At 41.8% G+C, this 23,218-nt stretch overlaps 1 protein-coding gene across 1 annotated transcript; it reads left to right on the top strand.

Moving 5' to 3' along the window:
• Positions 1-1,203: 1,203 nt before the first annotated feature.
• Positions 1,204-21,887, top strand: LOC308288763 (unconventional myosin-Vb; the record flags this gene model as incomplete). Its single annotated transcript, XM_080730233.1, has 21 exons — positions 1,204-1,230; positions 2,857-2,967; positions 3,940-4,108; positions 5,493-5,637; positions 6,361-6,517; positions 7,993-8,136; positions 8,862-8,943; positions 9,590-9,697; positions 9,969-10,081; positions 10,429-10,697; positions 10,934-11,015; positions 11,577-11,717; positions 12,089-12,220; positions 12,986-13,069; positions 13,313-13,435; positions 14,309-14,406; positions 15,548-15,634; positions 16,020-16,340; positions 17,434-17,590; positions 19,242-19,481; positions 21,630-21,887. 21 exons carry the CDS (start codon positions 1,204-1,206, stop codon positions 21,885-21,887), a joined length of 3,048 nt encoding a protein of 1,015 aa, XP_080586359.1.
• Between the last annotated feature and the right edge of the window lie 1,331 nt (positions 21,888-23,218).

Genomic DNA, 23,218 nt, shown 5'->3' on the forward strand with positions numbered 1-23,218 from the left:
TAAATACTGATATTGCCATATCAACATTGTTGATTGGAATTTGATTTGTTGAGCTCACATAAGAATAAACTCAGACTGTAGGACATAAAGACAAGACACAAGGTAAGTGTAAGGTAAATGTAGCCATTAATGGAGAAAAATATGATCAAATCTGTTTCCATACTAGGGATGCTAATTGTAGCATCAAATGACCTCATTATCATACATAATATGCTGTCCCAATTTAAGTCTTACAGGCCTTTTTACAGAACACATCTGGCCTTTACTCTGGTCTCTAGATATGTAATAATGTAAATCTGGATGTTCTTATAGACTAGAGCATCTTTTAGGTACTGTTTTTATTTTGTATTTCTATTTTATCTATAATCCTTTTACCTGACTGATTTGACTTGTAGGCAATGTACAGTCAGTTTTTAAATTTGTTTTATAAATAATTTGCCAGTCTTTTGTAGCCTGGTGTAGTAGATTCCATGCAGCCAGAGATGGAAGGTCATAACATGTCATCTTGGATGCGGTAAACACCACTTTGTTCACCTGTTTGCCGTCTTGTGCTGAAGTGTAGTCATACAACACATGTATTGTGAAGGTGAGGATGCTTTCAAATCAAATGCATGATAAATTTGTACCACATGGGGTGGGAGGTCCCAGTATTATTAAGGGCTAGAGCAGGTTCTAAATGTCAATGGAGCCTTACTATAGCTCTGTAACTCAGAGTTATGGGGTGTCCTTGAAATTAAAAATCTTGCAGATTTCCCAGGGAGAAATCTGCAAGGGAGGCATCAAATTTCTCCTTTGGGTCTCGATCTAAAAGGTTTGGGAACTACTGGTTTACAGTATATGATAGGGGTTTCTAGATAAAGTGTGATAAAGTGCATAAATTGAAAAGTAAAGTTTTAGATGTTACCTGCTAAATTATCTTTATTTCAATGTTTATTGATAGCAATGCACACACGGTCGGAGCCATTTTGTTAAAACGGTAAAATACCAAATTCTGCAATCTACTGAGCAGGTTTTAAATGAATGAATGGCTCCATCCAATCACTGCATCCTCATTCAGATTAACAGTTAACTTGCAGCGTTTCTGAACAAAGTGCAACATTCACGCAAACTTGCAGTGTGTCTGTTCTGGAACGGGGAAGAGGACATCAGCTGTCTATTCCACAGGGACCATTTCCTAAATGTTTACCCACTTCGCTGCTTAACATGGCAACAGTGGAGTTGTACTGCAAGGTAAGGTCTGATGAGAATTGGAGATGTTTTTTGTTTGCTGCCATATTAATTGCTTTTGTTTATGTATCCAAACACATGGATGGGGAATACTTACATTTAATTTCAGTTGTTGGTAACATACTAGATCAGTTACTATTTGTGATGAGACAGAGACACTGACGATGAACCAGGTATGTAATGGGATTTTTATGCCTTTGCATGCCACTGTCATTCATTTCTAATGGGAGATTACTGATTTAATTTTCTTTGCGTATCTGCAGCCCTCAGAGAAATCAATGAATTTCTCTCAACACAAATGCCAGCCATATCATTAATGTTTGTATTACAGCATAAAAAAAATAATACAAACATTTTTCAAAACTGATTCTTCATTGAATGACATGAAGACAGAAAACTCCTCATGAAGCTGGAGTGTAATAACTAATCCATAGTAGGACTGTCACAGAAGGATGACCAATGTTAATTTTTAACACCGTTTAAGAGAATTTTTATGCTGATCGGTGACAAATATCTTGTCTGGGTGTGACAGGCCAGTTTAACACGGGTACAGTTACGGAAAAGAAAATGAATTACGTAATGATTTCCTCCACTTCAGCCCTTAATCGTCAGTCCGGTGGAAGCAAGATCTGTTTACAAAAGTACACGTTTGGCTGGTTTTCTGTCCCTCAACAAACTCATACAGGGTGTACGTCGCACCAAATTCTGGGCCCTGGGTACTTTAACTATTGAAAAATAACAGATATACAAGCTCACAGCTCGGCACAGAGTGCTGCACTGCAAGCTTGTAGATCTGCGATTTTTGAAAAGTCGTGAAAATGTGTGCAAGTCTTTGAATATTTCAAATCCTTCTAAGGTTTTTCGAAAAACCTATGTTTCTATGTCAGTGGGGCTCAAACCTTTTCATGTGAAGGACCCCCAAAATGATATGTAGCCTATTTGGCCACGGACCCCCCATCTCAAAATATTTAGTTCCAGGGACCCCCCCCCAGAAGCAAATGTTGAGTTACAAATGTTCGCTTAAAAAATACATAAATTCAAAGATTTACATTTTCATGACTTTTCAAAAATAGCAGATCAACAAGCTCGCAGTGCGGCACTCTGTGCCACGCTGTGAGCTTGTATATCTGCTATTATTCAACAGCAAAAGTATAAAATAATTAAGGCCCCTCCACCTTGGACCCTAGTAACTCAAGCCTCGATCAGAGTCGGCTCCGCGGTGGAAGGCTATCCACCGTGGTGTAGTCTTTTTGAGTCATGAAACTACAACGTTACGTCATTCCTCGCGGTGAAGAGCTTTCCACTGCGAGTCCCGACACATCTCTCTGTTTTTACTTTCAGACAGATAGGCTCTTCACCCCGTTCACTGATTGGTCGACCTGGACCAGTCAGTCACGGTGAATAGGACTTCACCGTGACTGACTATGATGGCCTTCACTTATTTTCTGACTTGAGGTGGAAAGCTTTCCACATAAAATTTGCGGTGGATAGCTCTTCACCGCAGACTCTGATCGAGGCTTCAGTCCCACTCCCCCCCCCCCCCCCCCCCTTGTGACGCCCCTGACTGTATTTAATCTCTGTCCTTGCACAAAACAATCACACACCTGAGGCTGTCTGTTCCTTTGTTAGGGAGCCAGTGTGTGGGTTCCAGACCCAGATGCAGTCTGGGTTTCAGCACAGCTCCTACAAGACTACAGTCCTGGAGACAAGCAGCTACTGCTACAGCTCGCAGATGGCAGGGTGAGAGAGACGCACGACACGTGCATGGCATGCACACAAACACACAGTTGCTGTGTCAACGAGTAGCATGAGATAAGATGAGATAAGAAAACGTTCTTGTCCATCAAAATTTGCATAAAATGGAAATGTGTCTTGGGCACACAGGCAGTCAGTCAGTATACAACAATAAAACATACATAGAATACACACATATGCATTACAAACAATATAAAATGCATCCCATAACATAGCAGCAGTGACCAAGGGCTGTAGGGAACTATTTAAACATTGTCTTATTTAAAACCTCTGCTGCAGTTGGCACAAATGATGTCTTGTAACACTTATTTTTTTGCTAGAGGTACTTTAAGCCTCCTGCCTGATGTTAACAGCTCAAATGAAGGGGCGAAGAGGTTGTCATTGTAAATCTGAATTGCCTTTTTGGTTATGGTGTGGTGTGGCTGCAGGGGCGTCAATTGGGTATGGCAGGGGTATGCAGCTGCCATACCCTGGGTCCAGGGGGAACATAAAAGTTACTTTTAAATATAAATCCATGAATGTCTCTTTGTCTATCTGTTCTGGTTATTATGTTGTTAAATTACAGTAAAATAACTACAAATGCTAAATTTTACAAAATGGTCACTTTAACAAGGTATTATAATGATATTCTCCACACCTATTCTCCCCATCTTGACAAAATGGTATATTCCCAGGTTCCGCAGGTCAGCTGCAGAGGTGCAATTCATTATTGTTAATTGTGGCACGTTTACTAACATGCCAAGTTTAGCTGCATTTGAACAACCGTTCCAGGCTGCCATATCCAGCCCAAGAAACCGTAGAAACGGAAATGTATCATGCCTGTTGCTAAGGTATGGCAACATGACTGGTGAAGACACCAGTCATGTTGCCATACCTTAGCTTTTTCTGAACTGACGCCACTGTGTGGTTGGAGCATTGATATTCCGCAGCTCCTTAACCCCCCGTCTCTGTTGGCAGGAGGTGGAGTACCCTGTGGCCTCCGCCGCTAATCTACCCCCCATGGGGAACCCCGACATCCTTGAGGGGGAGAATGACCTCACCGCCCTCAGCTTCCTCCATGAGCCCGCCGTGCTCCACAACCTCCGCGTCCGCTTCCTGGACTACAGCAGCATCTACACCTACTGTGGTGAGACTGGGGGGGACCAGGTGGAGAGAGAAAGATATCGATAATACAGGGGAAATCTCTTAAGTAGATCCAGTGGTTCTCAACCTTTTCAGGCTGTGATCCCCCCCCCCCCAAATAATTTGAACCCGGGAGGCCCTATACCTCCACCCTGACAAGCACTTGGAATTGTAAGAGTTGAGGCGTTACATTTAATTTGACTCGTTTACACTCGTAAATATTGTTGAAAATAGCCGATCTACAAGCTCACGACGCCTTTATATTGTTTGACAATTTGGCCAATGTTTGACCAGTTTTTATAGTTTGTTGATTACTTTTGATGCAGTAATCGTCTTTTTTCATTACATTTCTTTCTTTCCTTTTTTTGGGTATTAGTTAAGAGTCCTGTTAAAATTGACACTTGACACCCCTCAAAAATCATGTGGGGACCCCCCTCTGGGTCCCAACCCACAGGCTGAGAACCACTGAAGTAGAATAGAGGGTGAGGGAAAGGCAGATGGGTGTGATCCTAGTGGGTTTTGTTGGCCTGACAGACAGCTGTGATCATGGCTCGTAATCCCATCTTTATTATGTTTAAAGTTCATACTGATCATTCCTTCACGGCCAGACCGCACTGAATTAGTTCTTCATCAACTACCGTCGAAAAGATAGAAGTGAATACTTGATATTAGAATGATGCGTTACCAGGGAGAATACTTAGCAGACAGACCCCTGGAGGTACACAGACCTATTACTGTAAGTATGATATCAATTAAACCCTGTGAGCTGTGCATTTTATGAGCTAATTTCATGAAGCGTCCCGCGATCGAAGCTTGGCTAATGAGCCAAGTGTGGGACATACATACATACTTGGGCATTCACCAAATATTCGAATATTTCTCTTTAAAAAATATATAGTTTATAAAGCTTGGCTAGATAGGAAGTCATAAGAATGAGCTGTCAATGCCCCTGGTGGATGAATTTGTTAATGCTCTATACCAGGGGTTCTCAAACCTTTTTAGGCCGTGACCCCCAAAATAAACATATTTGAACTGGGGACCCCCACCCTGACAAGCACTTGGAATTGTAGGTTTTACATTTAATGTGACTCGGTTCCGCAGATTAATTATTGTGAAAATAGCTGTTCTACATGCTCACAACGCCTCGCAACGCAGACAGTTTGGCCAAATACTATGGAGTCGAATATTCGACTATTCAAATACTTTGAGGTCGAATAATTCGAATACTAAAAATCACTATTCGTGAATGCCCTAATACATACTAACAAATACATACAGTACAAACAGACAAAGCCAGATGTAGGAGCTGTTAGCATCAAAAAGTATCAAACCTGACGTCATAGGTTACAGTACAGAGAGTACAGTAGTTCCTCTTCCTGCTGGTCCAGGTATCGTCCTGGTGGCCATCAACCCCTACGACCAGCTGCCCATCTATGGAGAGGAGGTGATAGACGCTTACAGTGGTCAGGACATGGCTGACATGGAGCCCCACATCTTCTCTGTGGCCGAGGAGGCTTACCGTACCATGACCAGGTGAGAGGTGAATTTAAAAAAAAAGAAATAGGGCTCCTCCTAATCTAAAACACAACACGACGACATGGCCAAAATAGGGTTAGATTATTAGTCTATTAGGCCTAGAATTATTGAATGCTTTAACCAGTGAAAAATAGCAGATCTACAAGCTCGCAGCGCGGCACTCGGTGCCGCGCTGTGAGCACTGGTTTTTAAAAAAGTCGTGAAAATGTGTGCAAATCTTTGAATATATGTATTTTCAAAGCGAACGTTTGTTACTCAAATTTTGCTTCTGGCTGGTCCCTGGAACTAAATATTTTGAGATGGGGGTCCGTGGCCAAATAAATATCAGTTTGGGGGTCCTTTACATGAAAAGGTTTGAGAACCACTGACATAGTAGTCTCTCAATAACAGACTAACTGAGCTCCAGTTAAGTGAAAAGGACCTTTTCTTTGACGATGGCTGGCCAGATTGCTGACATAGAAACATAGTTAAAAAAAAAAAAAACCTTAGGAGGATTCAAAAGACACTTATAGAATCGGGTCGAAATTCTAATTTTCACGATTTTTCAAAAATAGCAGATCTACAAGCTCGCAGCGCGGCACTCGGTGCTGCGCTGTGAGCTTGTATATCTGCTGTTTTTCACTGGTTAAAGCATTCAATAAGTCTAGGCCTAAATGGGTTAAATTATCGAGTATCGATTCTTTTTTTTTAAATTCTCACTGATGTGTTTGATGTGTACAGGGAGGAGAAGAACCAGTCCATCATCATCAGTGGAGAGTCTGGCTCTGGGAAGACGGTCTCTGCCAAGTTCACCATGCGTTACTTTGCTGTGGTGGGAGGAGCCTCTCAGCAGACCAGCGTAGAGGAGAGGGTTCTGGCCTCCAACCCCATCATGGAGGTGATGATGATGATGGAGCCAACATTATGAGGAGGCTTTTGCCATGTTATTTCACTGCTTCCCAAGCACTGGGTCGGGACCCATTTGTGTGTCGCGGCCATATTTTTTATAGGTTTCCTACGTTTTGTTTTTCATTATTATTTCAAAACATTTTCACAAAGACATTCCCAAAAAAGCAAAAGCAAAATCATGAATTAAAAAACAAATTCAGTGATTTCTTTCCAGTAATTTCATGGAGAAATCAAAGAAATTCCATAAATTAGAAAACAAATGTTTAAGAAGCAGTGAAAATAGCAGATCTACATGAGCTTGTAGATCTGCTGTTTTCACTAGTGTGTGTCCCGAGCAAATGTTCTATGGGTTTCCTACATTTTGTTTTTCATTATTATTTCAAAACATTTTCAAAAGACATTCCCCAAAAAAAGCAAAAACAAAATCATGAATTAAAAAACAAATTCAGTGATTTCTTTCCAGTAATTTCATGGAGAAATCAAATAAATTCCATAAATTAGAAAACAAATGTTTAAGAAGCAGTTAAAATAGCAGATCTACATGAGCTTGTAGATCTGCTGTTTTCACTAGTGTGCGTCCCGAGCAAATGTCTATTTCTCTTTTGGGTCACTGGCTAAAAAGTTTGGGAACCACTGTGTTATTTAGCAGGGGACTACTAGGGGGTCCTCGAGAGTTACAAGTTGGGGTGCCGTCAAATCTTTGTGTGGTAGGATATTTTTTTGCATCAACCACTTGAACCCTAGCATCCCTATTCTGAGGAGAACTTTAGACCAAAATGATAATGATAATGAAAATGATAGTGTTGTTAAATAAGTCTATGAAGCTATCTATGAAAAACACAATGTTATACAATATGTAGTCCCTGCTTCTTTTTCATCTTTCTCTCTGCTAGGGGGTCCTTACCAGGGGCGTCACTGGGTACAAGGATTCACTGCGGGCCCCCCATGAATGTTAACTATTGAAAAATAGCAGATATACAAGCTCACAGCGCGGCACCGAGTGCCGCGCTGCGAGCTTGTAGATCTGCTATTTTTGAAAAATCGTGAAAATGTGTGCCAAGAAACCTATGTTTCCATGTCAGTGATGCTCAAACTTTTTCATGTGAAGGACCCCCCAACTCAAAATATTTAGTTCCAGGGACCCCCCAGAAGCAAAATTTGAGTTACAAATGTTCACTTAAAAAATACATATTTTCAAGATTTGCGCACATTTTCACGACTTTTCAAAAATAGCAGATCTACAAGCTCGCAGCGCGGCACTCGGTGCCGCGCTGTGAGCTTGTATATCTGCTATTTTTCAATAGCTAAAGTTACTATAGGGCCCCTCCACCTTGGGCCCTGGTAACTCAGTCCCACTTTCCTACCCCTTGTGACGCCCCTGGTCCTTACCCTGACATATTTTGAAGACCACACTGTTATAGAGTCAAGTCTAACAGATGCCATTATGCGGGTTCATTTACACAGTCCATCGGGAACGCTAAAACCACCAGGAATGACAACAGCAGTCGATTTGGGAAGTACATCGAGATTGGCTTTGGCAGCAAGGGAGACATCATCGGGGCGAACATGAGGACCTATCTGTTGGAGAAGTCCAGAGTTGTCTTTCAGGTAAACCGCTGCACCCTGCATCTACTCTCCTGGCCAGGCACCTGCACACATAGACATCAAAGGGGGCTTGAGCCCCTGCCCCTTTCCCCGTCTGTAAAAAGTGCCCTCTCCAGACCATGAATGCAGTTTTTGCTATGGTGAAAGAAACACAAATGCACACTGCATGCCATACCTGAAGGCAGCATTCAAGAGAATTGCCATGTCCAAACTCTCTTGAAATTGAATGCAGCATCTTATGTTGAAAGAATTGCCCTCTCTGTGTAGAAATCCATGCCGTTTCGCCACATCTCCAGTATTCACTTGATTATGCTTTGTTTAGTGTGGTATCAAGCACCGAAAATAGCTGACCTCCAAGCTCGCGTTGTGAGCTTGGAGTGCTTGAAGTGACACGCTTTGAGCTTGTAGATCTGCTACTTTTGCAATTCTTTAAGTTGAATCCTGAAAAGTAACAGTTCTGGACATATGAGGTGTACACCCGGCAGAGACGATATAAGAGTATCTGATTTGTTTACAACTGAAATGACGCTGCTCTATCCAGATTCATAACAACTTGATATTGTGTCTGTATGATGTTAAAACCACTAACCACTTAACCACTGCACACAAGTTCAGATAGGACAATTAATTCATTTTAAGTTGAAATACTTGTATGACTGGGTTGACAACGTGTCTGTTATGAGTAACTGTATTGCGTATGTGTGTGTGTGTGTACTGTATACTGTAAGGCCTCAGCCGAGAGAAACTACCATATCTTCTACCAGCTGTGTGCATCTAGAGAGTTGCCTGAGATGAGGGCCCTCAAACTGGGTGAGCTTCCACCACTGACTGTCTGATGTATGATGAGTGCTATGTCAACATAAGCATGCAGCTTGTGACTGTATTGTCTTACTTTTAATGAGTTGACAGCTAGGGCTGTCGCAATTATTACATAATCGTCTAATCGCAATTATTTGACATAATCACAATTATTTTTGTCATAATCGTCAAAATCGTGAATGTTGAAAAATGTTCCAACATTTTCAGAAATAGTGGAAATAGCAGATCTACAAGCTCACAACGCGTCGCATCGCGACGCGTTGTGAGCTTGTAGATCGGCTATTTCCACTATCAATGTTATTTTTTAAGTAGAAAGTTGTCAAATATGTCAGTAATTTCTTTGTATATTTAGGTTATGTGTCATATCTGCCATGTACAACTTCAAAGCCTAAAGCCGAACAGAAATGTAATTATCAACGACAAAAACACAATTAAATCGTTAATCGCAATTATTTGAGTGACAATTAATCGTCATATAAAATGTCATATCGTGACAGCCCTACTGATGTGTGATGAGTGTTATCTGCTATGTCAACATAAGCATACAGCTTGTGACTGTATTGTCTTACTTTTAATGAGTTGACAGCATCAATGGATGCATTGCTCATGGCGAGTGTGCCTTGGGCATTTCCTACAGATGCTGCTGAACACTTCCGCTATACCAACCAGGGAGGAGATACGATGATACCTGGTACTGATGATCAGGTGGACCTCGAGGCCACACGCAACGCCTTCACTGTCTTGGGTATAATAACATGACTATTTTCACTTACTAAATGTATTCTTGTTCCTTCATATTTCAAGCCATTGATATATCGCTGTCGGGCACACACCTCTTATCTCCATATTATAACCTTTGGTGATTCTTTCCCGTAAATTGATCATACTACGTCGTTGCACATAAGAATCTAAAGTAGCAGATCTGCAAGCTTGTTTTGGACATGCATGTAGGAGGTTACCACCCGATATGATAAAGTGTTTCATGTTTTTTATTTTTTTATTTTTTAACACTGCAGGTGTGCGGCATGACCAACAGATGGAGCTCTTCAGGATCCTGGCAGCTGTTCTGCACTTGGGGAACGTCAACATCCAAGCAAGTGGTAGAGGTGGTGATCGGAGTTATATTGATGTACGTTATTTATTTATTATTAAATAATGAATATGAATGGATAGCAGGCTGAGTGAGCTTGATGAAAAATGAAATAGTTGCATCCGAAAAAGTCTATATATACAAGTAAAAGTCAGAAATTCAAATTTTACTTGAGTAAAAGTACAAAAGTATTGGCATTGGTACAAAATGTACGCAAAGTACCAAAAGTAGAAAGTACTCATTACACAGAATGTCCCGTTTCACAAGTTTTCAAATGTATACAAATCTTTTTGAAAACAGTAAAGTAAACATACCTCAAAATTGTACAGTACAGTACTTGAGTAAATGTCCTTTACACCACTGATGTCCTGTGTATTGTTTTCCAGGGGAAGGACTGCTCTCTGGCCGTCTTCTCCAAGCTGCTGGGGGTTGAGGGTCCTCAGATGGCCCACTGGCTGTGCCACCGCAGGCTGGCTGTAGGAGGAGAGATGCTGGTCAAACCCATGCCTGGTCAGCAGGCCGTGGAGGCCAGGGACGCCCTGGCCAAGCACATCTACGGTCAGCTGTTCACCTGGACCGTCCACAGGCTCAACTCTGCCCTGCGCGCCCAGAGAGGGAAGCCCAAGTCCTTCATCGGGGTGCTGGATATTTATGGGTGAGCTGGGAGACGTTGAAGGGATAAATCTATAACACTGTAGTGTAGATGAGTGTCATCCACACTACAGTGAGTTGGGAGTCAAAGATTGTCTTAAGAATAATGTCACGTAATTTCCTAGCTGAAATGAACCAGGCATCTCTCTCTCTCTGTCTCTCTCTCTCTCTCTCTCTCTCTCTCTCTCTCTCTCTCTCTCTCTCTCTCTCTCTCTCTCTCTCTCTCTCTCTCTCTGGCAGGTTTGAGACCTTTGACAGAAACAGTTTTGAGCAGTTCTGTATAAATTACGCTAATGAGAAACTGCAGCAGCAATTCAATAGGGTGAGTCCGAAATGTCTGTGTGTGTGTGTTTGTGTGAGTGTGTGTGTGTGTGTGTGTGTGTGTGTGTGTGTGTGTGTGTGTGTGTGTGTGTGTGTGTGTGTGTGTGTGTGTGTACACACAAGTGCCAAATGTACATTCAATGGAATTTTTCTGTCCCTTTTCTGATTGGACAATATAACGTCCAATCAGACAGGATTGGACAAGCTTCACGTGACATCACAATATGTCATATAAATGGTAAGACAGAATTCATCAAGAACAGCAGGCCTACAAGGTCTTTTTCCAGAGGATTCCTCCCGACATGCGTCAGTGCAACCACACTTGCACCTTTCTAGTTCAATATGTTTTTGTATGTCCAATACGTTTTGGACATAGAAGGTGACAGCAACGATAACAAAACAAAATCACACCCAATGTGAAGTGAGCGGTGGTCACAGTCCTCATGATGATGTGACATCCCTGGCTGCTCTGTGTATGTCTGACCTGGGTCACCCATGGTCTGGTCTCTCTGTGTATGTCTGACCTGGGTCACCCATGGTCTGGTCTCTCTGTGCTCTACAGCATGTGTTCCAGTTGGAGCAGGAGGAGTACGTCAGAGAGGAACTGGCCTGGAGCAGAATAGAGTTCAGTGACAACCAGCCCTGCATCGCTCTCATAGAGGGACATCTGGGCCTGCTGGATCTGCTGGACGAGGAGTGTAGGGTCAGTCATACTCTGCTCTCTCTCTCTCTCTCTCTCTCTCTCTCTCTCTCTCTCTCTCTCTCTCTCTCTCTCTCTCTGTGTTTGTGTGAATAGCATCAATATACAGATCAGAAACTGATGAAATGGTATTTAAGAAAACACAACCTTTTTACTTTCAAAATTTTAGTTTTTTTCGTAATATCCTTTTTTTTAACAATCCAACATTTTCCACGGGGAAGTATTGTTAAAATGTACACTATAAGCCTTAGTGTACATTTCAACAGTTCCCCACGATCATTTGACATCTTAGAGCAATCTGTCATCCTCATGAAAGTAACGAGTAACCTCTCTTGAGAAGAAAAAAATTGTTTATGGTCTCATTTATTGATCAGATGCCCAAGGGCACAGAGGAGAGCTGGGCACGGAAGCTATATGACCAGCACCAGAGCAGCAAGCCCCATCCCAACTTCCGTAAACCTCGAATGTCCAACACTGCATTCATCATACTGCATTTTGCTGATACAGTAAGTTAAGAGGTGTCGCTGTGAACCTATCGCCTGCCCCACTGATGATCTAATGCAGTGGTTTTCAACCCTTTTCATATCAAGGTCCATTATTTATTCTGCATTTTAGCCACAGACCATCATTTGATGGGATTTAGACTCTCAGACCCACTAAACCTAGAATATGTTGCTATTGTTCCATTTGGTTACCAGCTCTCTATCATTTAGCAGGGCCACCTGGACCACTGGTTGAGAACCACTGATCTAATGCTGTGGTTCCCAAACTTTGCTAGATCAGGGCCTGCTTGAAAATCTCTTAAAAGTGTCCCTGGCCCACCTATCTGATGGGTGGGCTGTGTGCATTTTCAGAGCATATTTATTTTAATGATCAATCAGTCGATTGTGTTCCTGCTAAGATCAATGGAACTTTAAGTGACTATTTATCCGTATGACAATGAAAACTCATTTTTAAAGGTTTTATGTAACATATTTCTAAATTAATAGCATTTATTTTTGTCCAATCTGTATGGTAGAGTATGTTAATAAAATATAACTTTGTAATATAACAATTGGGTGGTTGTATTTCGTCTCCCTGCTCGTCTATTGAGACATTTAGATCTCACCTAGACACAGGATCTGAAATGAATTTTGACCTGAAGGTCAAGATTCGATTACTAAAAAGACCACGTGAAGCTTGTGTTTTTCCACAGACAATATGTGCTTTGCATACAGCTAGACATACAGCTTGTTAGCTTGTTTTGGGTTGATTGTGTGTTTTCCTGTCAGGTCCAATATGAATGTGGCGGCTTTTTAGACAAGAACCGTGACACAGTGTTTGAAGAACCCATTAATATTCTGAGAGCAAGTCAGGTAATTATCTTATCTATCTATCACATATATCTGAAGTTCCCCTCCAGATCAGTCTAAAGTTTTTTTATTTGCTTAATTTGTCTTGTTTGTGTGTGTGCATGCCGTTTGTGCGTATGGACTGTATGCGTGATATACATGCTTTCCTGTGCGTGCGTGTGCATGTGTGTCATCACCAGCTAGATTAGTCTGAGCAGACCATCTCACAGGCTACAGATGTACACTTTTTCAAATGTGTGCTTTCAGTCTGAGCTGGTGGCCGAGCTGTTCCAAAAGGATCCTGCAGAGGGCAGTGTGTCCCTGGCCAATGGAAGCATCAGCTCAGGGAAGAGAGCTCACAGGGAACACAAGCTCACTGTGGGCTTCCAGGTTAGTGGTCCTCTTTCAATTTGACTGGACCGGCCCCCGGCCCCTGGATCCCTGGGGGCCTAATACACATAGGACTGGGGGTCCTTGAAATATTTAAAGTTTGAGAATTTAGATTGGGCTTCAATCAATGACAGATCAGTTCAGTTTTGGGGTCATCACATCAATATGTCCGTACACAGACAAATGTGTACGGACATGGACCCTATGGGTCCATTTGGTTCCATTTGGTTCCATTCGTACACTGTCAGAGTTACAGACCTGCTATGGTCATTCAGGGCTTTTTCTTTGTGTGTTTCTGCTAACATTATTGACTGCTCGTTTTGTATGTCTGTAACAAAGATTTAATTTGGACAAAAAATTTCCACCACAAGCTAGAATGGCAATGACCCCTGGTTCAGTTCCATCCATTATCAGATCCATTCTTGTGTATTTTGGTCTAAATCAGTGGTTCTCAACCTGTGGGTCGGGACCTGTGGGGGTCCCCAGATGATTAACTTAATGTGCAACATTGTTTTCTCAGTCAACAGTAATAAAACCAACATAAAGTGTATAGAGGGTACCTGCACATTTCTAAAGTGACAATTTAAGGCCTTTTTAATACATCTAAAATGACAAATTAAACATTGGCCAAATTGTCAAATATTAGAGGCAGAAATTGTGAAAATAGCAGATCATCTGCTATTTTCACAATAGAACCATGTTATGCAAAATGTAATTCCTCAACTCTTAGAGCTCGTCAGGGTGGGGGGGGGGTCCCCAGTAAAAATATGATCAATTTGGGGGTCACTGCCTGAAAAGGTTGAGAACCACTGGTCTAAATGAAGACAGTTGACTGTTGGTCATGTGACTCATGTCTTTCTCTGTCCACTGCAGTTCCGTCAGTCCTTACAGCTACTGATGGACACTCTGAACAGCACCACTCCTCACTATGTCCGCTGTATCAAACCCAATGACTGCAAAGAGCCTTTCATGTAAGTGTAATATATCATGGTAGGTATCATAATATAGTGTACACTATATTTTCTTTGTTTGCTTGAGACTGGATGAGATTTGTATACACCATTACCTGTGTACAATAGTTTTCTTTGTACACAAAAGCATGGCCAGATTTTCCTGAAACTTGGTGGCAATGACCAGTAGCCTCTCCTAAACGTAGTTTTTAGTCAAAAAGGCCAAAGGTCACAATCAAGGCCATTTTCACATTCAAGGCCGAAGTCAAAATGACATAACTGCTCATATCTCAGGCATGTAGAGACACACAATGATGATGTTTGATCCGTTCGGTGCCACGTGTGCTGTGAGTAATGTTGGTTTGCATCCCAGCTGCATTTCATTGGATTGCACTGTTATTGAATGTGCACTGGACCCTGGTGCATGCAGGAGCAGTAATACAATGTTATGCGTGGCCTATTATAAAACTATACTGTTCTCCTTTTAATACTCTACTTTCTTTTCTCCCAGGGAATCAGGCTAATAATCATATTCTAATCTCTCAGTTTAAAATCTGTTCCCAGCCAGCACGGTCAGGACCTGGAACAATCAGTGACTTTTCGATTGGGGCCAGATCACAGCCCATATGGGGATGATCTTGACGTCATTACCAGGACGTCATATGGACTTTTTTGTTTGACAGGATTTATGTTGGTTGAAATCAGGTGATATTCAAGGCCAGATAAATATCATAACTAGTTAGACATGTCCCAGAATATAACCTTATATGCTCATATTTCAACTAACATTACAAACAATAACCTAATAATCCTGTCAAACAAAAAAGTCCATATGGCGTCCTGGTAATGACGTCAAGATCATCCCCATATGGGCTGTGATCTGGCCCCAATCGAGACGTCACTGATTGGTCCAGGTCCTGACATGCTTGCTGGGTTATTTGCCATTAACTGAGGGGGTTTCTAAATTAGATAAGCAAGATAAAGCTCCACTGAAAAATAAGCAGAAAGAGCAGAAACCTATCCAAAAGTTTAAGAGCAGAAACCTAGCCTAAATGTAATTGGTTGTGGGGCGTGGTAAGAGACCTGAATATTGAATATGTTGGGCGGTGGCCCCCAGAATGTTTGAGAGCCACTGCTATATAATAGAGTGTTTCCTTGCCAGGTTCGACCCGAAGAGGGCTGTCCAGCAGCTGAGAGCCTGTGGCGTGTTGGAGACCATTCGGATCAGCGCAGCAGGCTATCCATCCAGGTACACACGCAGCTCTGGTAGACGGTCTATCCATCCAGGTACACATGCAGCTCTGGTAGACAGTCTATCCATCCAGGTACACAGCTCTGCTAGACATTCTTCACAATGTGTAGCTACTCTACATGTCCAAAATATCAGTCTACATAGTACTTGTAGCACCTACGCCCGTGTTCTCTTTCCTTCTACTTTCTTTATTTACACTTTATTCTTCATTCATTTTCATTTTCTTTCATTATGCATTTTTGTTTATATGTATTAAAACATGTACAAAGAAATGCAAGAAGAATGTAAGATATTATGGATGAAACGGATTACATGTATTGTATAAACCTGCAATATTATATAAAGTATTAAACATATATATATATTTCGGTGTGTTTCCCAGATGGACATACGACGAGTTCTTCCGCCGGTACCGCGTTCTGCTCCGAGGAACCCGGAGCCAAGAGCAGGCCCACGCCTCGTGCCGACAGACTCTGCCCGAGCTCATCCCCGACCCGGACCAGTACTGCTTCGGCAAGACCAAGGTGTTCTTCCGGGCGGGCCAGGTGGCCATCCTGGAGAGGCTGAGGTCGGAGAGGCTGCGGGTAGCCGGGGTGGTCATCCAGAGCTGGGTCAGAGGATGGCTGGCACGCATCCACTACACCAGGATCCGCTGGGCGACCCTCACCCTGCAGAGATACTGCAGGGGAGCTCTGGCCAGACGGTGAGCTCGGGGAGACAGATGTGTCATCAGCATAAAGGACAACTTAATTTTTTTACAAGGGTTCATATTTTAGATTAGAAAAGAAAATATGAGTGTTAAAATGTTTTCATTTAATACTTTCTATCAAGTGGCTAAATATGTCTTTTTAGACGCAATACACCAGTGATTTCTTTATTACTATTTACAGTAACACTACTAGCCCTCATAAGTCACATCTGCCCATGAAAGGTTGTGGTGCATCTTATTGTGTCTAAAAATACATATATAAACAGCATGAGGTGCAGTAAGACATTAAAGCTAAAAGGATAACACAAAAAAGTCAAATTAATCAATATAGCATACAAAATGTACACAATAATACATATCAATAAATGCAAACACTACACTATATACAAAAGAGATGGTATAATTACATTCATCTCCCCTTTTGGTCTCCGTATAGGTGTTTTTTAGGCATATTTTGAAAGAAGTGTTACACATCTTTTAATGGATGGTGTCAGGGCATTACACATTTCAGTGGCATTTCGGTACAATGAGACCTTTCCCATGTTTGTTCTATATTTGGGTAGTCTCGCGTAGCCAGACAACTATTCCACAATCTCCGAATGCTATATAGAGTCTGGAACGGCAGCTCCCGAACGGCGAGTATCGGAATAGCTCAGACAAAGTCATTCGAGCGGCCTATTCTTGTTATGAGTGTATAGTTTACGAAAACATTTGAAAACATCATGGAGGTAACACCAATAACACCAGAGAAAGACGAAATAACGCCCCCAGAAATGTTGAAAGGAGACAAACGCTTCAAGTAGGACATGTTATTGCTACTGCACCAAGGGAGCGGTTGCGTCACATCCGCTTTATCTCGCACTCATCGTTTCTATTTCCGTTTGCCAGAATGTATGTCGGGAGCATTTGCCCAAATCGCGGAGGCAACAGTCTGGCCTCGCGAGACTAATATTTGGGTGATGCCAGATCATGGTCGCTTCCGCTAGTGTTGTGGCTGTGGGTGTCACTCACTTTGTGTGCATCCGAGTGGACAAAGGGTTGTACATTTTGATGGTTGTGTGTCTTACTATACCGTATGTGTTGCCAGGCTGGTCATGACCATGCGCTACACCAAGGCAGCCCTGGTGATCCAGAAGACCTACCGCATGGTGGCCATCAGACAGCTGTTCCTCATGATCCGCCAGGCTACCATCACCATCCAGGCCTTCACCAGGGGCACGCTGGCCCGACGGAGGCACAGACAGGTCAGCAGTCAGCGGGGACTCATGCAAGGATTAATGATGAAGCAATAGGCTCTATGCACACGCAGCAGCCATATTGGAAAGAAATTGGGCCTCTTCCTTACCTTCTTCGAAGGTCTTACCAATTATACTAATTAGGTGTATTCAGTGATAATGAAAGTGGCCGGGGGTCATCTTGTCCCTTACTGGCCTTACAGTGAAATGTTTAGTTCTTTATAGATTTACACCATTATAATGTTCTCGTTTTGATCATTAGACCCAATCACTGAATATCGGTAGACCTATGTCTCCAGCTTCAGGATATATATGATACTAATTTACTACAAGACTGTGGCATTTTATGAGTTCAGTAGTTTACAATAGGCATTTAGCAGACGTTCTTAATTCAGAGCGACTGTGGTTCTCAAAACTTTTATTTTGACCATCATAACTAAACATCATAACATAACTACGGCCATACTCTACCCTGATTGGTCGAGGACTGGCTGGCCACCTCTGAAAACCGAATCTAGCTATGCTCACAACACAGGCCATGGTGGAAGTCCTTATATGGTCAGCACACATTCTAGTGAGGAGAAAATGTAACAATTATATTTTTATTTGAATGAAATACAATAACTGAATATACCTTTAACTTAGTGTAGCGCACTGGTTCTCCCCCATGGACCCCCATAACTCTGAAAGTGTACAAATGGTCCATTTGCTTTCATTTATACACTCTCAGAGTTACTCACCCATAAGGGGCCATTTAGAACCCCTTCAAGTAACCATGAGGGTCCCTGGACCACTCTTTGAGACCCACTGGTGTTTCCTAGTGAACCAACATTAAATATCAGCACGTTGACTCTGTTTGACCAGAATGGAACAGAGACTTCATTAGTAGAATTGGTAAGGTCTGTGAAGGAAGTAAGTAATGTATTTCCAACATGGCTGCTACTGTATGCATAGAGCCCGTTGTCTTAAACAGTAACACTTTACAAATCTTTTCGATGTGTATGTAGTGCAGGGGTTCCCAAACGTTTTTTGTCTCAGGGCACCACATAAATATTTTTTTAATCCGAGGCACCCTTACATTACATAATACATAATTATTACATAATAATTTTCGCTCCCAGCACCTTATATTTATAGCATATCGTCGTTGTCTGGTGGAAACCTTTTATGTCCAAAACCGTTCGTTTTGTATTTATCATCTATAAAATGTACTAAACTAGTGAAAACAGCAGATCTACAAGCACACAACGTCTCGCGATGCGAGGCGTTGTGTGCTTGTAGATCGGCTGTTTTCACTCGTTTTGTGCGACAGTGATTATGTTACGAGGAAACCGTTGGGATAATAGCCATTTTGGCTAGAACTGACTGAAAATAACTGTGCTTCAAGTTTAAAATTATACTAAATATCTTTTTCAATTGTCCAAATAAATTCCAAATATTATCAAATTATCTCGCGGCACCCCTGGACTGCCGTCGCGGCACCCCAGGGTGCCCTGTCACCCACTTTGAAAACCCCTGATGTAGTGTATGTCCGTCCGTATGTCCCACAAAGAAGACTATGACACCACAACAATTACATCACACATTAGTATTTATTCTCAAAAGCACCGCTCACCTATTTACATACAAAATGTATGCCATTATTGTGACATGTGTGCAGATTGTGGCAGAGCGGGCCGCGGTGCTGTTGCAGTCGAGGGTGCGCGGCTGGCTGGCGAGGCGAGCCTACGGGCGCGTGCGGGCGGCGGTGGTGCTGATGCAATGCTGCGTGCGTCGCAGGGCGGCCAGGAGGGAGCTGCTCAAGCTGAAGGCGGAGGCCCGCTCCGTGGAGAAGTACAGAGAGCTCAACAAGGGCATGGAGGTCAAAGTGATGCAGCTGCAGATGAGAGTGGATCAGCAGGTCTGTGGCCATGTTGTTTTTGACAGCACATACAAGGCCGTCGCACAAAAGTAGTGAAAACAGCAGATCTACAAGCACACAACGCCTCGCACCGCGAGGCGTTGTGTGCTTGTAGATCGGCTGTTTTCACTAGTTTAAATCATTTTACGCACATTTTGATTTAGTTTTAGTCATAGTCTTTTGAATAAAATGTAATTTAATTTTAGTCATGATTTAGTCACCTGAAAAGTTTTAGTTTTAGACAAAATTTTAGTTGACTAAATATCATATACGTCTTTAGGCGACTAAATCTACAGTTGATTTAGTCAACTAATTTTTTTTGGCAGGCCTTGATGGCATCGTAATGACTGATTTTACACTTGGATGCGTGCTGAAAATAGCCGATCTACAAGCTCACAACGCGTCGCGCTGCAACGCGTTGTGAGCTTGTAGATCGGCTATTTTCAGCACGCAACACCTGAGAGCAACCAATCAAAAAAATTACTCTCTTCTCCACTAGTCCCTCCCTAACATTTTAGTCTAGTTTTTATTTTGTTGACGAAATTGTCAATATATTTAGCCTTAGTTTTAGTCATCACAGCTTAGTTTTTATTTAGTTTTTTTGTCAGTGAAAAAAACACAATCGACAAACATTTTTCGTCATAGTTTTAGTCGACAAAATCAACACTGGTCTGTGGAACGGCAGCTGAGCTGGGAAGGGGTTTGTGCGGGGACAACCACTTGTACCCTATATCAGTGGTTCTCATCAGTGGATTTTTTTAACTGGGGACCCCCCGCACCCTGAGGAGCACTAAGAGTTGAGGAATTACATTTTGTATAACACGGTCCTATTGTGAAAATAGCAGATCTACATGCTCACAACGCCTCTATTTTCACAAATTCTGCCTCTAATATTTGACAATTTGGCCAATGTTTAATTTGTCATTTTAGAGGTATTAAAAAGTCCTTAAATTGTCACTTTAGAAATGTGCAGATACCCTCTATCTATACACTAAAACTTTATGTTGGTTTGTTTACTGTTGAGTGAGAAAACAATGTTGCACAATCATCCGGGGACCCCCCAAAATAATTTGGGGACCCCCGCAGGTTGAGAACCACTGCCCTATATGGTCGACCGGAGTCCCTCAGGGCTCTATACTAGGGTATTATCTGTTTTCTGTTATTGTGTTGAGAGCTTTCGCTGAAAATAGCACATCGACGAGCTCACAATGCGTGGTTAGCTTGTGAATCTGCTATTTTCTGCGAAAGCTTGCCCCACCCAGGCTGGGTGGTTAAATCGAATCAAAACATGTCATTGAAATGAATGAATTATATATACTGTATAGTACATTTTCTTTTTTTATGATCAGCACTTTATTAAGAATTATATTATTATATGAATTATATGAATGATATAATTTAATGGGTTGAACATATCATTTTTTCCTGTATTTTAGGGATGGGCAATTAACCGAAAATATATCGAAACCGATAAATAGAACCAATAACCCTGTGGGTTAATCGATTAATGGAGAAAAAGGTTTATTTATTTGTTTCTTATATATCAGCGAATCGACACAAACAAATTCTAATCTTCTTTATAGATCACTATAAAAAGATTAAAAAAAAACATTGTTCATTAATTGTAATCTTGGCAAAAAGTTTGAAATAATGGTGCTATTGATTTGAAGTCATCGGCCCTACTGTAACAACATGTGTGTCTAGGGCTGTCACACTATGACATTTTACATGACGATTAATTGTCACTCAAATAATTGCGATTAACGATTTAATTGTGTTTTTGTCGTTGACAATTACATTTCTGTTTGGCTTTTAGGCTTTGAAGTTGCACATGGCAGATATGACACATAACCTAAATACCGGTATACAAAGAAATTATGGACATATTTGACAACTTTCTACTTAAAAAATAACATTGATAGTGGAAATAGCCGATCTACAAGCTCACAACGCGGTGCGATGTAACGCGTTGTGAGCTTGTAGATCTGCTATTTCCACTATTTTTTTTACTTTCAAAAATATATATATGAAACATTTTTCAACATTCACGATTATGACGATTATGAAAAATAATTGCGATTAGACGATGATGTAATAATTGTGACAGCCCTATGTGTGTGTGTGCTTTGTGCATGGTGCATCCTCCAGGCCAGAGACAGGGCTGCTCTGAAGGAGACCCTCCACGCTGAGCGCGAGGCCCACGCCGCTGAGCTGGATGCCCTGAGGGCGGCGCTGCAGAAGCTGGAGAGCCAGAAACAGCACGTTCCGCATCCCATCCCCGTGGTCACCGAGAAGGAGATGGAGGAGAAGAGGAGGGCAGAGGAGAAGGCCGCTCAAGAGATCTCACGGCTCACGCAGGTAGATGCCGGGACCGCAAAACAATGTTTCGTAGATGTTTCAGCCTAGTTGGACAGTCAGGCACGTGTACACATAGACACCAAAGAGGGCTCGAGCCCCTGCCCTTTTATCCGTTTGTAAAAATTGCCCTCTTAGGACCATGAATGCAGTTTTTAATATAGTGAAAGAAATGCAAATTCCATGCTATACCTGAAGGCAGCATTCAAAAGTTGGTTCAGTGTGTTATCAAGCGTTGTGAGCTTGGAGGTCTGCTATTTTCGATGTTTTCACCAAAGGCCCTTTTAGAAATTTCAGCCCCTGCCTCTCTAAAATTCTCTGCACGTCCCTGTGGACAGTTATGTTACAGGATAACTAAACCCCCTTCAGTTCCCACATTTTTCTAGTGCCCACTCTTCCTAGGGCCCACTCGTCTTCTCCCCCCAAAGTGCCCACTCTTCTGGGTGCCCAGTCTTCCTGGTGCCCACTCTTCTCCAGTGCCCACTCTTCCGGGTGCCCACATTTCCATAGTGCCCGCTATTCCAAGGTGCCCGGTTTTCCCTAGTGCCCAGAATGTTCTGTTGCCCACATTTCCTGTTACTGTACCCTTTCGTTTAGACACTTTCATCATATGAATAAACACGATTTATTTCAATGATATTGCATTGCATTTGGCGTTGTGACACTGCTCCTGTGACACTAGAGATTTATCCACGCAAGCTTGACATTGAATCTGACATCACAAGCCCCACTGAAGCAGAGCCTAAGATACAGTGTTGTAAAAAGTACTCACATTTTATACTTAAGTAAAAGTATCAATACAGCAACATAGAAATACTCCGTTACAAGTAAAAGTCCAGAATTCAAAGTGTACTTGAGTACAAGTATGAAAGTATTGGCATCAACATGTACTTAAAGTACCAAAAGTAAAAGTACAAAACGTTTGAAAATAGCAGATCTACAAGCTCACAACGCGTCACGATGTGACGCGTTGTGAGCTTGTAGATCGGCTATTTTCAAACAGCCTAGGTATAAAACATGGCTAAAGTGGTTAATGTATGTTTTAAAATATTATAACTTGCATCTGAAAAGTAACTAGTAACTAAAGTTTTCAAATAAACGTAGTGGAGTAAAAATACAATATTTCGATCCGAGATGTAGTGGAGTAGAAGTAAAAGTATTGGAACTTGGAGATAGTCAAGTAAAGTACAAATTCCTCAAAATTGTACTTAAAGGGATATTCCACTTTCAAAAACACTTTTTGTCATTGTATCGTCTAATCAGGCTTGTATGAACACCCTTAACAGTTTTTAATTTTCTTCATTCAGTATTTAGATATTTGATGTACAGTATTTTCTGGACTATAAGGCGCACCTGACTATAAGGCGCACTGTCAATGAATG

Source organism: Nannobrachium achirus (assembly GCF_963921795.1).
Source record: "Nannobrachium achirus genome assembly, chromosome: 1".
Taxonomy (NCBI): Eukaryota; Metazoa; Chordata; class Actinopteri; order Myctophiformes; family Myctophidae; genus Nannobrachium; species Nannobrachium achirus.